The 18,112-nt window shown below is 32.1% G+C and overlaps 2 protein-coding genes across 2 annotated transcripts in view; both read left to right on the forward strand.

Annotated features, from left to right (window-relative positions):
- Positions 1–18,112, forward strand: part of LOC124532058 (cadherin-related tumor suppressor) — a 118,179-nt gene that overhangs the window by 7,655 nt on the left and 92,412 nt on the right. The window lies entirely within an intron of this gene.
- LOC124532059 (E3 SUMO-protein ligase ZBED1-like) lies at positions 791–3,686 on the forward strand. The gene is made up of 5 exons (XM_047106688.1): positions 791–1,503; positions 1,713–1,800; positions 1,887–2,035; positions 2,116–2,331; positions 2,437–3,686. Exons 1-5 carry the CDS (start codon positions 1,189–1,191, stop codon positions 3,664–3,666), a joined length of 1,998 nt encoding a protein of 665 aa, XP_046962644.1. The 5' UTR covers positions 791–1,188; the 3' UTR covers positions 3,667–3,686.

The raw sequence follows: 18,112 nt of genomic DNA on the forward strand, positions 1-18,112 counted from the left end.
GATACTTGTCAATTAATAATTAAGTCATCTTTTATTTTGGTGGCATGAGATAATCATCATCAAAGTGTTTTTATCATTACATAGTGTTAAACAAAGTCGCTTACCGCTGTCTGTCTGTCCCTGTGTATGCTTAGAACTTTATAATTACAACGTTATGTTGTGTTGTAACATGATGTCATTTTTTTTAATAGATAGAGAATTTAAGTTGAAGAAATAAATGTATAATACACGCACAATATAGTAGAGAAATACTGATAATGTAAGAGGTTTCTAATGTGATGTCATAAATATACTCATTTTGTGCGTTTATAATGCAAACGCTAACTGAACCCTTTGAGAAAGATCAAAAAATTTTACTACAGTATAATGTACATCTAGTGATAACTCACAATAACCATTATTTTATCTTTTACTGTTTAAGTGAAATAATGACTTATTTTCTAAAATATTTCAAGCAATAAATTAAAAGACTTGCACAAAACAATTTTTTATTAATATTCATGTCTATAGTATTTATGTTTAATAAAAAAATACTAATAATTATGAAAAATAAATTGGTATTAATATTTTAGAAATGATTATGGAAGAATGAAATCTGCCCTTCGCTTTGGATGTATAAAAAAATAACAAGATTTTTAAAATACTTAGGACAGTTCATTCGCTTTAAAACTTCGGTTTCGAGGTTATTGACCGTTAAGTGATGAGTGTCACTCTAGGCTCGTCGAAAAAATATCGATACATCGATATATCGATATTATTTTTTCAATGTATCGATATTTTTGAGCGATATTTAATGTTTCGATGTATCGAGATATCGATATAAAATTACGAGTATTGAAAAGGTATAAAAATCGATATTTTTTATAATTAAAAAATCCTAAAAAAGAATACTTTTTTTATACTAACATTTTTTAACAAATTACATTTTTTTTGTCTTTGGTCGACTTGATTTACTGCGTTTTAATTTGGTACTTAAGTTGGCTTTTAAGTTGGCAACTCTGTCTGTCAATGTCATTTCGGTGTCAGTGTCTGTGCTTCAACTATCCGTCCGTCTGTTATCCGTATTATAACCTCAACGCGAGCGTATTTCTGCCTGCATTTGAGTTGATTATAGTTCTCAAACAATCTAACTAATTAAATCAATAATTAATTCACGTATGTGAACAAAATAATTCGAGCATTCCAGTCATGTCTAGTGTTGTATGGAACTTTTTCAAAAAAATAGACAGACAAAACGTTTCATGTAATGTGTGTGGGAAAATATATAAAACCAGTGGCAATACGACGAATTTATCTACACATCTTAAAAATAAGCATCACCATGCGTTTTTGCAACTTAAAAATAAAAACTCAAGGTCAAGTGAAGTGAATATTACACCAAGAACAAGAACTAGTTCACCTGTTTCGTCTACTAATTCAACTATTACCAATACTAATAAACCTGCTGAGATAGAAAATAACTTCATGGAATTGTCTGAAATTGCGATTTACGATGATACTGGTGTAAGTATTTTATTTGTGAAAGATCAAACGTAGCTTTAGAATCTAAATATCAATTGTTCATAACCAATAACCAGTCAACTAATGATGTGTAATTACTAAAAGTATCGATATCGATAAATTAAAATTTTGGTGTTTTCACTTAACCTTAATACTATTTATGACGACAAGTGTAATGAAATATATACAAAATATTCAATAATTTTTTTCAGACTGAATCCTCCAAAGATGGTCAGAGTAAAGACTTGTGGAAACAGACTACACTCATAGATATGTTTGAAAGAAGTTCAAGCTATGAAGGTATTTTTTTTTTATATTAGATTACTGTATTGTTTACATTTTAGTTCTATGAGGATGTTCTAATTTTATTATTTTTCTCAATTTAGCAGGGGGTCATAAAACTAGCCAAATAAATCAAGCTTTGATCTACATGATTTGCAAAGACAACATGCCTCTATCTTGTGTAGAAAAATCAGGATTGAAAAGATTTATGAGCGTCATTTGTCCACGCTATAAAATTCCATCACGAACTACTGTAAGCGAACTATAATATTAAATTATTATCTTATCCTTTTTATTTTTAAATGTTATTTTATTATTCATTTCTCATTCCAGATAACTGGCCTCATGGAACAACGATACGCCACTACCAAAGCCATTTTAAAACAAAAATTAAGTGAGATAAATAATATTGCTTTAACAAGTGATATATTAACTCTTACTAACTCGACACGAAGTTTCATCGTAGTGACAGCACATTTTCTTAACACAGCTAATAACTGCACTCCTGAGCATGAGATGGTGACATTGACAGCACGAAGAATGTATCAGGTAAGTAAAGTATAAAATAAATGCATCAAATTATAAAAAATAAAATAAATAGTTAATTATAATAAATTTAATAAAGTGGACTAATATTGGTCTTCTTTCCTGCAGGCGCACACAGCTGATTATATAAAAGAATGCTTTGAAAATATTACCGACGAGTTTACAATAGAAAAGGATTGCATCTTATCAATTACCACTGATGGTGGTGCTAACATGGTTGCTGCAGTGAAGAAATTTTTGGAAGATGGAAAAAGAATTCCTTGCATGGCGCATTTGCTGAATTTAATAGTGGATGGCGCAACAAGAGATAATGCACCAGTTCTTGAAATTGCCAATCGTGTCAAAGCCATTGTTACATATTTTAAACAATCTGTGAACGCAATGGACGATTTGCGAGCAGAACAAGAGGGACAAAAGAAAGAGGGAGAAGTATTAACACTTATACAATCAGTAAGCACAAGGTGGAATTCTTGTCTTGATATGTTGGAAAGATTCAATACATTATCAGCTATTGTGGCTAAGATTTTAGCAACTAGGCGGAATGCACCTGATATGATAACTTCTTCAGAGTTAAGTGTCATACGAGATCTGATAATATTGCTTACCCCATTTAAGCAAGCTACTGAAGAAATTAGCGGCGATCAGTACGTGACTTCTAGTTTGGCGATTCCCATTGCAAACTTACTTCAGAAAGGACTTGAAGAAGTAAAACCTTTCACTGAATTTGGTGTTGCTGTTCAGAAGAGTTTGCTCAACTTAGTTATTGCCAAACTAGAACCACTAGAGCGACATTTACATCTTGCTATAGCAACAATTTTAGACCCTCGCTTTAAGCGTATTCATTTTAATTCAGCACTAGCTGTTTCCACTGCAATAACCGCATTGTCAAAAGAAATACGTTTAGAACATAGACGTAGAGGACAACTTTCGCCTGAACTCAGACCCACAACCACTACCATAATTCCAAATTCAGAAAATTCTTCGCCGTCGTTGTGGTCCGGACATGAAAAAATTATGATAGATATTGCTGCAGCAACCTCCAGTTTACTTTCAACCTGTGATGGTATGCCTAGCGAACTAAAGCAATATCTAGATCAGCCTATAATACCCAGAAAAGAGAATCCTACAAAATTCTGGTTTGATTGTCGTCATTTTACTCCAGTCCTTTCCGACATAGCTCTAAAGTATTTGATATCGCCTGCGTCCTCGGTTTCCTCAGAGAGAGTGGCATCTGCTGTAAATCTCGCAGTACCCAATAACAGAAGTCGGCTTACAGCCGAGCATGTAAATCAAAGAGTTTTTCTTATGTCTGTATCAGATAAATATTGGTTTGATTAATAAATAATTAATATTTTTTATTGTTGTCCTTGATTTAAAAAATTTAAAAATGATGTCTATTGATTAGTATTTATCTAGTAATGTAAGATGATTGAAGTAGATTAGGCCAAATAATTTTTTTTTCCTATCACACCGATATATCGATATATCGATATTTTTAAATAAAAATATCAATATCGATATTGATATATTCAAAAATTATCGATACAATATATATCGATACTTTATTGCATTTCCGACATCCCTATGTCACTCTTAATACAAATTTTATTTTGATATAGTGGTGTTTATTCGCACATTTCGACTGTATTGCCATATGAGAAAAGTATTTTTTATGATTATTGATATCGATTTTATATTTCGGATACATATTTTATGAGATAATATATTATTAAATATTTTAAACATGTTTGTGGTTTTATTCTCGCAATATTTGAGCGCAAATTGCTTTATTTTATTTTCATTGATACGTTATTTACACGATGACCATTATGACGCATGCGTTGTATTAATGAGTTACGCCTTCTTATAAACAATACTACCGTTATAACCTAACGCTGAATGTTTGTATGTAGATGTATGAACATAGACACAAACAATATTAATACTATTAGATTTTGATAAGCTATTTAATAATATTTTATATATTACTAGTAGTCGCCCGCTGTTTCGTTCGCGTTTTAGGTTAGTTAGGTTTTGATTGTCATAATAAATATAAATATGAGACAACATCACATACATTCGACGTACCGTCGTTACTTCGGATTTCCATAACACAAGTGCTTCAGCTACTTACAGTGGGATCAGAGTAATGTATGTGATGTTGTCTCATATTCATTATTATTATTCATTATTATTATACATTACTCTGATCCCAATGTAAGTAGCACTAGCTAAAGCACTTGTGTTATGGAAAATCAAGAGTAACGACGGGACCACAAACCAACCCAAGACAACATAGAAAACTAATGATAATCTATATCGACTCGGCCGGGAACCCGGGACCTCGGAGTGGCAAACCCATGAAAACCGGTGTACACATCACTCGACCACGGAGGTTGTCAAAAATAAGGCAAAAAAGTAGCCTGTGTCCTTTCTTCGAGTCCAAGTTTTGCTTCATAGCAAATTCCGTCAAATTCAATTCAGCGGTTTGGTCGTGAAAGAGCGACACACAGACAATCATAGTTACTTTCACATTTAAAAAAAAAGTAACAGCCTGTAAATTTCCAACTGCTGGGATATGGCTTCCTCTTCCATTAAGGAGAGCGTTTGGAACATATTCCATCACGCTGTTCCAATGCGGGTTGGTGGAATGCACATGTGGCAGAATTTCGATGAAATTAGATACATGCAGGTTACTTCACCTCAGAGTACGAGATTAATTATAAACAAAAAATAAGCAAATATACATAGTGGTGCTTGCCTGGGTTTGAACCCGCAATCGTCGGTTAAGATGCACGCGTGCATGCATCTCAGCTCCTTTCAGATTTATAATATTAATATAGATAAATACGTATTATATTAATTATCTGACCGTTTGTCGAGCAAAACCTATTTCTTTACGATAAAAATAGTTTTTTTTTTTAAAAACATAATTTATAGTGCAACATTCCAATGCATCTATTTTTATAAAACGATAAATGTAGTTTTAATATTTAGTCATCTGCGGTTCTGTAACTATATTTGCATATTAGTCCAATTAACTTGAATTTTCAGAAGATTAGTAAAAATAACATAAGGACCAGTTACTCTATGAACCTTTGAATATTATAATTAGTCATTTATCCTTAAATTTCAGGATAAATGTAATGTGTTTATAGTAACCGTATAAAAAAAGCTTTTGATTTGGCCAAAAGACGTGAATTTGAAGCGAAGATTGTAGGTTCAAACGCGGGTATACACTGAAGAATATTTAATTGTTTAATTTGAGCCTATAATTCACCTCCTTGGTGGTGAAGGAAACTAGTACATGTGCATCAATAGACACAATTACGCTAAATATAGATACATAATTTCGCAAGACATTAAAATATGTTAACATTTTTACTTGGTGGTAAGATTTTGTGCAAGCCCACCTGAGTAGGTACCACACACTCACCAGACCACCCATTCTACCGCCAAACAACAGTGCTTGGTATTGTTGTTTTCCAGTTTGAAGGGTGAGTGAGCCTGTGTAACTCCTGTAGTTACTGATCCACTCTCTTTCTCAATGAAAGGAATGGTTAATGTTTCTTACAGCGCCATTATCTATGGGCGGTGGTGACCACTTACCATCAGGTGGCCCATTTGCTCGTCCGCCAAGCAATAGCATAAAATAACAACTTTAAGTGTGTCATAGAGTTGTATAGTATGAGTTAATTATCTTATTAAATATTTCCCTATGTGCTGATTGCGCCTCACAACTATGGAGATTAAGAGATAAAATAACCTCGTATAAAACGGTTAAGGAAGTAGCATTTGTTTAGAGCCGTCTCCCAGTCATCTTTAAATCACCCGACGTTATTTCAAATATTCCCCGCCTCACGATGGAATCCTCACTCTTGTAAAATGAACATCCTGTAAGTGTTATTTGATTTTATATAAATAAATTACTTACTGTTTACTATTTACAATATGTATATGTAGGTATAATTGTATATTATTGTAATCAATTTAGTATTTATATATTATATCTATGGCATTGAACTATTTTTATTATTTCACTATACGAATATGATTTTGGAATTATATATCATATATACAACACCTACGAATTGTACACATTTTGTAGGACATTTATGTATTAAATAATTATTACATATTTCCGAAATAGCTTCGGTATTACATAAACCTAAGATTTGTATACAATTCCTATATATCACACATTTCCGGTAATATATACATTAAATCTGAGAAAACAAATAGAAAATCCTATGACTCTTGATTTTTCCACTAAGTCCTTGATTACCTAATCTCTACTTATATTAAATTGAATACTAATATAAAAGACACAAGAACAAATCACAAAGTTACAGTGAAACCGCATCAAAACCAAGCAGATAGCGATAGGCAGTGCTTCATACAATAATTAGTACTATTGAGCGATCAATTGTTAAAATATGATCATATTAAAAAGTATCGGTTTAAGGTAGCCCGGGTGGAGGGTGACTATCATCTGACATCGAAAGCGCATTAGGGCGCCAAGCTGCATTCCCGTCACTGATTTATGCAATGTGCTCTCGCCGGCGCGGGCATCGACACCCGCCTTAATGAACGTACAAGTTACGTTATACTGTGAAATAGCTTTCATTATTTCACGCCAATACTAATAGACTTGTGTCTGTGCTTTGAAGTATTTTGTGCCGTTTAACTTCGTCATTACTTAAGTGTTCATTGATTTTTTTTATCGTAACGACCATTTTATTGTTATCACAGATTAAGACATCGTTGTTGCTATTGTCTTTTATGTGAATTTATATAATTATTTAATATTATAGTGGGTACATATGGTGGCAGGGCTTTGTGCAAGCCCGTCTGGGTAGGTACCACCCACTCATCAGTTATTCTACCACCAAATAACAGAACGCAGTATTGTTGTGTCCCGGTTTGAAGGGTGAGTGAGCCAGTGTAACTACAGGCACAAGGGACATAACATCTTAGTGCTCAAGGTTGGTGGCACATTGACGATTGTATATATTTTTTACAGCTTCATTGTTTATGGGTGATAGTGACCACTTATCATCAGGTGGCATATGCTCGTCCGCCAACCTATACCATAAAAATATTATAAATGTTAAAGTAACACTGTCTGTGTGTCGCTCTTTCACGACCAAACCGCTGAACCGAACTTGCAACTATGAAGCAAACTAGCACCCCAAAAAACATAGGCTACTTTATTGCCAAACACATGACAATCAACTTAAACGCGAGCGAAGACACGGACGAAACTAGTTGCATTTATATAAAAAGGTTGATTGTGTCACATTTTATATACAATGACGTTAATTTCATTCGGTTTTTAATCTTTCAAAGCGGTAATAAAGTAATACGAATCCAGTCACTTTACATTTGACGTTTTAAAACTGTACATAAACCATTTATAGTGAAATAAACAACAACGGAGAGATTGTCTTTAAATTGCCGATATAGAGTTGGGCATTTTAACTTATTAACGTTTCGGTTTTTATCAAGAAATTTATTGGTCGGGACGAACGTGCTCGTTGGGAGAAAACTTTGTATGTTAAATCAGCGTTTATTTCAACCTACGTTACGTCGTCTAATGCGTTTTGAGGCGCAATTGATAAGGAGTTTGGGTGGCGCGTCCTCTAAAAGCCTTATCGGAGAAAAAAGTCACTTAGGTACCTAATACTTTTCGTCTTCGATCTGGATAAGGAATGAAGGCATTTGGATGCTTCATCCGGTGCAAACTTTTAAACCTAATTATTTTAAAAGTACTTAAATGTACATTATTTAATACTGACTGTTTCGTATACTTTACATTTTGTTTTTTGTTGGAAATGGTATGTTGTAACTTATATCGTAAAAGTATCGTTTAAAAGAAGCCGTAAATGTGCATACAAGTTTCGAAATAAGCAGAGAGAAGAACATCCCAGTAGGAAATGGCTCCGTAGTAGTACACTTGAATCTTAAGAAAAGATTGCAGGTTCAAACTAGAACCATTTATCATCTCGTTCTCTTGGATAAAGGGAAACTCCGTGAGGAAATCTATATGTGTCGGTTGATATTTTGGCACATGTCAATATTTACTTTGTATTGAGCAAACCCGTCTGTGTTGGTACCATCCACTTATCATATATTCTACCGGTATACAGCAATATTTCGTATTGTTGTGTTCCGGTTTGAAGGCTAAACCGGTGTACCATTGACAAATTTATAACATCTTAGTTCCCAGGGCTGTTGGCATGGCAATATGAGAATTTATATTTCTTACAGTACCAATATCTAAAGACAGTGATGGGCACTTTACCATTACGTAGATTTGTCAGTCCATCTGTTTACATGAGAAAAAGGATAAAATAATATGCTGACAATCTATACTTATATTATTAATGAATAAGTAGCTCTGTCTCTTTCTAACTGTTGCGCTATCACGTTCTAACTACCGAACCGAATCTGATAAAATTTGGTATGAAGCAAGTTTGAACACTAAAGAAGGATATAGACCTATTTTTAATACTCATATTATTTATTTTATTTATCCATTGTGTACATTTTATTTAATGTTCAACTTTATTACAAATGATGTAACAGAAACTCCACTGGATTTATCTGTACATCGTTTCGCTGTCAACAGATATGAAATTGAAAATTATTAAATTAATACATAAACAACCGTTTATAAGAACGAATGAAAAAGAATGAGAAAAAACTTGAAAACGAATCTGTAAAATGCGAGTGAACGACAGCTATTTGTTAGGTATACAGCTTTCTCGATTTGTAGAGTGATCTGTGTTAACCTACTCGGTTTACTAGTACAGTATTTCTATTTCTCAATAGGCTATTTGACAATGCGAAAAATAAATTGTGAATTATTGTTATCAGTGTCTATTATGCGTTTAAAAATGGTTATTTACTAACGAAAGTTGAAAATAATACTTAATTTATTCAAAAATTCATTAATAAAATGCATTTTTTCAAACGTTTGTCACGTGACACAAAACGCTCCTGATGGGCCGGGCTTATGATGAAGTCACTTACTTGTAAACTTTGCTATTCTACTATCTGTACCACAGATTAAAATACAGGAAAGTGACATCACCGAACCCATTGCAGCGCCATATTGTCCACCATAGTATAGGTTTTACGCGCTATTTAAATATGGAATTTTTAATATGATATTTTCGGCAAATATGTACTAGAAATAAAAAAACATTACTTTTACGGGGTTCCTTAACTTCTACTAAATAATATAAAATCGATTTTAAAAACCAGTCAAATAGCTTATTACAGACCAAGATAAAAGAAAAAGATTTGTTTATGGTTTTGTCATGTGTTATTAAATATGAGGATAAGTCTTTATGCGAGATGGGCTAGAGCTGAGATGGCCCAGTGGTTAGAACGCGTGCATCTTAACCGATAATTGCGGGTTCAAACCCAGGCAAGCACCGCTATATATATGTGCTTAATTTTTGTTTAACATCGTGAGGAAACCTGCATGTGTCTAATTTCATAGAAATTCTGCCACATGTGCATTCCACAAACCCGCATTGGAACAGCGTGGTGGAATATGTTCCAAAACCCTCTCCTTAATGGAAGAGGAGGCCTTATCTTAGCAGTGGGAAATTTACAGGCTGTTACTTTACTTTACTTTATGCGGAACGTAATAGTATCGAGATAGTTCAATTAGCTCAATTCAATCGTGCGATCGAATTAGAAAACTATTCGTCTCGGAGAGAGTTGATCGAGACTCGACCTGTTCATCTACAGCGTGCTCTTATAATGAAGTGTGTTACAAACGTCTGATCAAGTAGAGTTTCTCGGGAAATAGCACACTTAGATGATTACGATTAATTAAGTTGTATGTAGATATCGTTCTTAATCGTTGAGTTAGATTTGATGTGATTGTTCAAGTCATCTTAAGTATATAAGATATTAAATTAACATGGTTATTTTTATTATTAAAGTTATTAATTTCGGGATATTTACCATGTTTTTGATTTTTACAAGAGACTCTCGTGAACAAGACATTCGTAGATAATGTCGAAATATCGAGCTCCACTGAACCCAACAATAATAATAATAATCTTATGTAACCTAGATAATAAGGATTAAAGTTATATTAGTTCTTTACATATGAGATTAGTGTTATGTCGTACTGACCACTTTGATTTGAAATAACGCCTCTTTGGTGAAGAATTTCAAATTCAAATTTATAATTTCATTTAGCTGGTACACTTGAGTTTTGAAAATAGTCATTCATTTGTTTTCTTCTCATTATTTTTTTCTTTTTGTCGCATATTGCCGAATAATTTATAATTATTTACGATATTTAAAAATCGAATTTCTATTTTTTTAGTGTACGTTTCTTTTCACATGGCAGTTTGCAGCAGATGTTAACGTAGCTTGTATTATAAATATAACTTAAGCTTCTTTTGATTTAAGTTAGCGTCTGTATAATTTACCAATATCAAGAGCAATCACAACATTATAATAGATTATTCTCGAACAGTCTACTGTGCCCCTTTCTTATCACTGTTGATTGTAGGGTCCAGTGATGCATGACCTCCTTCGTCGCTGGATGTCGTTCACAAATAGTTAAGCGGGGTCCGGTATTAGTGACTGTCACAGATCTTGTTTAATTGGACGCCAATACGTGTGTATTCATGTGAAGCTGAACCGGTTTGTGCTTGGTTTGATGCTTTCTACGTCATACATTGCCGTTTATGTATTAGCAAGTAAACTAGCATTTAGCAAATAAACGTAATGTATGCTGTTTGAAGTCCTATGAAGTTTATTATGATTTGTGTATCATTGGAGAAGGCGTGATGGGAGTTTAGTAGCAACCTGTCGCTTATATTAAAGATCTGTTTAGAATATTGAGTGGTCGTTTAACTTAATAAGTAAATTAATTGCTTCTTAATATTTCTTTAGGAGGAATACATATTACAGCAGGCTCCTCCATTGAAGGTTACTGAATACACATATGAAAGATTTTCATTCGAAAAATTCTGCTCTTTACAAAAAAAAATTCAATCACCGCCGCGCGTAAAATTTAAAAAAGTATTCGAGATTGTCAGAATTCGACCCTTAATCTCCAATTAATATTCACTTGTTTGTAATTATCTATGGTTAATGAGAGTTGTGTCAAAATTCGTCGGTTCGCGGTTCGTACTTGTACTCATATTAATTGTGATGTTAGATACTTAGCGCGTTTTAGATTAAATATCTGTGAATCGCGTGAGAGAGGAGCGTCGCTTCAATAGAGCAATGTCTGGTCTGTTATTTACTGCTTCTGCGATTCATGGCGGAGGACAGCAAAAGTTTTATCAAAGTTGCGATAAAGCGTACATGCATAAAACTAAGCAAAGCGCAATTCATTTGCATGTAAAATAATACTGTGAGTTTAATTAATATGTAAACTTAGAGCCACGACAACATTAATTGTTATTACATATCAAATATATACATATATATTTTAAAGTAATTAATGTCATTTCGAGAGTGAGTCGAGATGGCCCAGTTTTTTGAACGCGTGCATCTTAACCGATGATTGCGGGTTCAAACCCAGGCAAGCACCGCTGATTCAAGTCTTTATAATTCTTCTCGTGCTCAGCGGTGAAGGAAAACATCGTGAGGAAACCTGCATGTGACAAATTTCATAGAAATTCTGCCACATGTGTATTCCACCAACCCGCATTGGAACAGCGTTGTGGAATATGTTCCAAAACTTGTCCTCAAAGGGAGACGAGGCTTTTAGCCCAACAGTGGAAATTTACAGGCTGTTCTTGTTTGTTGTTTTTGTAATGTCATTTCAAATCAGTAACTTATTTTTATCTCCGACTGTAAAAGTTTAAGTATTGTCCTAATTAATATCTTCTTAAAGATAATAAATAAAGGTATATATATTAATTATAATATCCAGGCTTTCTAAATTAAAGTGAAGTAGAGGCGTTTAAAAGTGTAGCTAAATGTAACGTACCATTAAAAATATATATATTTTTAAATATATCATTAATATTATCTTTGTTTTATAAAAAAAGGCGGAATTATATAAAATATGCAACAAAAGAGCGTTAAAACGAATCATTATTGTATTATATGAGGTAAGCATCAAATAAATATAAATATTTATGTTCAAATTACACGCAAACCACAAACATTACAGATATAGAAGGGAAAAAATTGAAATTGAAATTAAAACTCGCTTGTCAGTACACGTAGTATACCTATACAAACTTTTTTTAGAAACTTATGTATCAATTAAAATTAAATAGTAAAATTTTACTTTCATCGCTCTCAAAAAGTTACTTAGAACAATCTATTGTGAGTTTTATTTGAGTAATATAAACATATATATGTGATTAGTCATGCATGTTTTAATTATTAATAAAAAGTTATCAACGTCTACAAAAAAAAAAATTACGATTTCCCGCCATTTAAAATTAAAATATATCCAATTAACATACCGAGCTATTCATTGAGATATATTTGATAAAAATGCACATAAAAATTCCCGTACCCAAATTCCGTATAGTGAATTTAGTTAAAAGTACCAAGTAATTTGTTAAAGAGCGAAAGTTTGAGAAAATACAAATTGATTTCGGATATAAAATATCCGTTTTAAGTTTAAAACAGTCAGTTTCAATTTCAACGTAATTAAAAAAAAAGAAGCATTGATATGTTGTAATGATATTTCATTTTTTCGGAAAGTTTTTTTTTTTTTTAATAATTACTATTTTATCCGCACATATTATATCGCACGCTGACATTGCCGCAATAATCTGTGCCCTATTGGCACAAAAAAATAAAACATATAATTAATATTTTATAGCACAAACCTTTTAGGTTGCGCAAAAGTTATTAAATGGACATTACTGTCACCTGTAACTTAGGGCTCGCAAACCTTACGCCTCCGCGACGTTTCAGCGCAAAATTGATTCTCTGATGGTATCTAACCTCCCGAGGGAATTGTGGATAAATAAATACTTTACGATAATCTACCGAGATCAGAGACAGGCCAGAATTACAGCTCGCCGGATATATTATTGCATTTTAATTCCGTGGCCGACACTCCCCCGTCGCATTACGCTGTATGTGATTTACCGCGTTATTGTATATGTACCTAAATTTTAAGGCCGTAATGAGCGTGCAGGCCCAATCTTGATTTCACGCATTTGTATTACTTACTAAATAACAATTATGTTTTGACGTTATAAATCATTAATGATTCGGTATTATTGATATTTTGAAAAGTCGATGTTTTATTGATATTCGTAATCCACACATGAATTATAATGTTTTTTAATGTTTGTTTGTATGTTTATTTGCCTGAGCACAGATAAATTCAGTACAAACATAAACAAGAAATTACGTTTTTTTTTTTCTGTAATCATATGAAATAGAAACATGTTTTCTCTGTATTTTCAAATATTGTTTTTGGAAGGCTCTCAAGCAAATAAATTTTCTGAGATTATCTTCTATTTTTATGACTTAATTTTTATTTAAATAACTTTTAAAACTCTTCTTTACTTAATAACAATTTAATGGTCGAATGTTAAATAATTTAAATTCCATAACTATACCAAAATATTATGCAAATACAATAAAATATTGAGAAAATATCGGTACCGTTCTCCTGGCAAGAAAAGAGAGTGTGGGTGCTTATAAATATGAGTGGAAATAGTCTTACACAACAGAAAAAGTTCTTTTTTCCGATGCATAAACAAGTAAACTTCTATGATAAACAGTTAACAAACAAACTAGAACCTGCTTGCCTAAATGGCTATCAGTTTTTCTACAGATGTAATCGGCCCTACATACTTATAACATTGGAAATATTTGACGATCTTATTTATCATCCGTCGTTCCTTTATAAAAAGTGATAATATATATATAAAAATATTATATTTCTTATTTAAATTATAAAAGGTTTCTTTTAAATATTAGTACAAGGTACATGTATCAATGTATTTGTATATTTTTGCGTCATAAGTACTGTTCGTAAATAAAATAATTTTATGGTGGTTGCTTTTGAACACATTTAAATTATAATCCCGCCTTAATAAATGAAGTAATACATGCATTTACAATGTTTTAGCGTTCGTGCCGATCCGAGATTTTCAATAGCCATGTTGCATAGGAAATAGGCATCTTGCCTTTAGGCTCTGCTGCACTAAATAATGAGTACTGAATTAATTATTGAACTCCGTAGTTTTATGCTTACGATCTAAATAACTACTGAACATCGCAAACTGGTAATCGAACGAGCTTTATACGCCAGCGAGTTTGTATTACTTGGCTTTTATATTTGAAATTCATTGTGCTCGAATCGATAGAACATTGTTTTATTCGTGAATGAATAATATTATTTATATAATATATACATACATATACATATATCTTAAATATTTTTTTTTGAAAGAAGGCTGTAAAAATTTAACAATATTTTGATTTGTTAACAAAAGTAACAAAAATTTGTAAACTATATTTGATGATACATTCCTATGTTTTTAACTTGTATCGTAAAATATTTTATAGCTATTTTGAAATAACGGCTGCGAGATACCAATTAAATAGTTGATCTTAAAATATACATGGGCCATGCTTATTGAAAATAACTCTAGAGAACAACTTTAAAATCTTTTAATTAGCTGCTTAACACCTGAGGTCATACTATAAAATGTAAGCAATATGGAGGACGCGTCGATTCTCGCCTTTCGCGGCAAAATCTCGTTTAGGTTACATCGATAAAAGTTGTAAAATGCAAATGGCTCTAGTGAAATGTTGGGAATCTTACGCCCACGTAAAGAATTTGCCGTTAGCTTTTTCAGATTACGTTATAATCACACGATTTATATTTCTAATGGTCTGTCAATACTTCGATCTTGTTTCTATTTGGTTTAAAAAAAAAGTTAAATGTCAACTTGACATTGGTAAATTTTTTTAACAAATTTAAATTTAAATATCGAAGTATTGCCAGGATTATTTAAGTTAATTTGAATTGAATTGTACAAAGACCGTAAACTAAGAATACTTTTGCTTTATTGTTATGTTGCCAAGATCTAAATATTATCAATTCAAAAATATTCGTTTTCTTTTAAAAATTACACACATGAGAATTTTCCTGGCAATTATATTAAATTAAATAGTATTTAAATGTTCGTATCTAGTTATTATAAAGGCTTAAGCTTAAAAGGCTTAAGCTTATAAATTTACCAAATTAAAAATAAAACTATGTGAACGAACGATATAATTCATTCGAATATTTAAACAGATCCAATATATCGGTGCAAGTTTTGAGAAAAAGTAATAATTGGCTAATATTTTATGCGTTTGTTTATGTTTTTTTTCGATTTTAGAATTTTTCAACCGTTTTATCTAAGTGGGTATAATTTCACGGGTATCAAATTTGGTCGATAAATTTTGGGCCAACATTGTAATCAAAGGGTTTATACATATTTATGAGCAATTATTCATGTTGTCTCTCTCATATCAATGCTCTTTACTTTATAAAAGTAGAACTGTCATGACACAATAAAACAACTTACTTGTGTGTAACGATAAATTATTTTATAACTTAATTAATTTAAGAAGTTTCTTACTTCCGATTTTAGTCAGATCAATTAATAATAAATGTATCTTTATATTAATTGTTAGAATATATAAAAACCGTTTGTTTACGAAAACCTTTTTAAATAGAGGATATTTACCGGCTGTTATTAAATTTTCCATTTAATCATTGGCAAGTTAATTTATAAAAAATAGATTATTTTCATTGGATACGGTTTTTTGTGTTATGAATATCATAAGAAAAAATCCAATAGTTTTTATATACCAGACGCCGGTATTGCGCCTAGAACCTTCGGGTTTTACACAGTAGCTATGTTTTTTACACACAAAAAATCCTCAAGAGATCTTGACGTATAGTGGAAATATGTGACACTACATACTCTAATGAATATATAGTATATCTGAGACTAGACTTACGAGCCTAATAAACAATATAGCCTATAATAGTAAACAATCTATATCAATATTATAAATATGAACGTATCTCTGTCTGACTGTCGCTCTGTCACGACCAAAACAACAACAACAACAACAGCCTGTAAATTCCCACTGCTGGGCTAAAGGCCTCCTCTCCCTTAGAGGAGAAGGTTTGGAACATATTCCACCACACTGTTCCAATGCGGGTTGGTGGAATACACATGCAGATTTTCTATGAATTTTGTCACATGAAGGTTTCCTCACGATGTTTTCCTTCACCGCTGAGCACGAGATGAATTATAAAGACAAATTAAGCACGTGAATCAGCGGTGCTTGCCTGGGTTTGAACCCGCAATCATCGGTTAAGATACACGCGCTCTAACCACTGGGCCGTCTCGACTAATATTATAAATATGAACGTAACTCTGTCTGTCTGACTGTCGCTCTGTCACGACCAAACCAACGAACCGAATTTGATGAATTTTGGTGTGAAGCAAACTTAAACTCCAAGATAGGACATAGAGTACTTTTTTGCTTGACATATTATATCCAACCCCTAAAACGAAGCAAAGCCGCGGGCCACAACTAATTGTAATAAATAAATAAATCGGCATATGATCCGTTATTTAAATTAATTTAATTTAAGAATGCAGTTATGAAATTAATGCAGAGATGAAATGATATGTTCCCCGAAATTTGTAACCATATTGAGTGTCAACAAGTGAAATGTTTTTTATTTCCTATCTCGTATTACCTGTTACCTGTAACAGGTAGATGCCAATACAGGTAGTCCTCTTTATTATTGATACGCTTGGCATGCATGACGTCACGCCTGGGTAGTTTTTACATACATTACATTCTTAATGATTAAATGTTTTTCCATCGAAGGGAATAACCTTTTTTTATTATTATTAGTAACTGTAGATTTTTTTGGTAATATTTATTAAGCGTATGTATAATTTATATGTATTATTGATACGATATTTTAGTTTAGTTTTTGATGAGCTTTTAGAGAATAGCGTTTTAATTATTGTAGCGTAGAAAGATCATTATGAACGTTTATATATAAAAACAATTATAAGTTCAAACAACAAAATGTATCTAAATCAACACGATTTATGATTGAAAATTCCTTTAAATTACATCGATGAAATAATACTATTTTATTACATTTCGGAATTACCCGTGGCGATTGTTAGTTGTTAACTCTGTAGTATACCTATGACATCTGTATCCGTCAATTTAATGTCTTTGCTCTATTATACAATTCCTTAATGTATTAAAAAAATAACTTTACGCTTAATTTGATTCATTTTAATATATCTATCGACACATTCCGCTTCAAATGATGAATAAATAATTTGAAATACCTATTTCTCGCATTTATTTGAATTACCAAATAAATATTTAAATAGGTATTCGGTAACGACGCGACACATTTCGATATCGTGAAGTATCCATTTTGTTTTTAATCGATTGAATAACTTTGCTTATGTTTATTAGGTATTTACGAATTTCGATATAATAGGCAAAAAAAATGTGCCAACAATTTCGCATTCCATAGAGTTTTTCCAAAAAAAGGTTATATATAAATATAAAAGTCAATAACACATTGACGATAAATTTAATTGTACGATATAATTAGAGAAATATTGAAATCGTTTCACGTATTTAATAAACATAGGGACGTTGAAATCTAAATTCTTTCGTTAGTCAGACGAGAGCCGACCGGTTGGGACTAGTGATGTACCCAACGTCGAGGCGAAATGAGACGTGGCATCCGCCGTCCATCCTTACGCAC

Source organism: Vanessa cardui, chromosome 8 (assembly GCF_905220365.1).
Source record: "Vanessa cardui chromosome 8, ilVanCard2.1, whole genome shotgun sequence".
NCBI classification, from domain to species: Eukaryota; Metazoa; Arthropoda; class Insecta; order Lepidoptera; family Nymphalidae; genus Vanessa; species Vanessa cardui.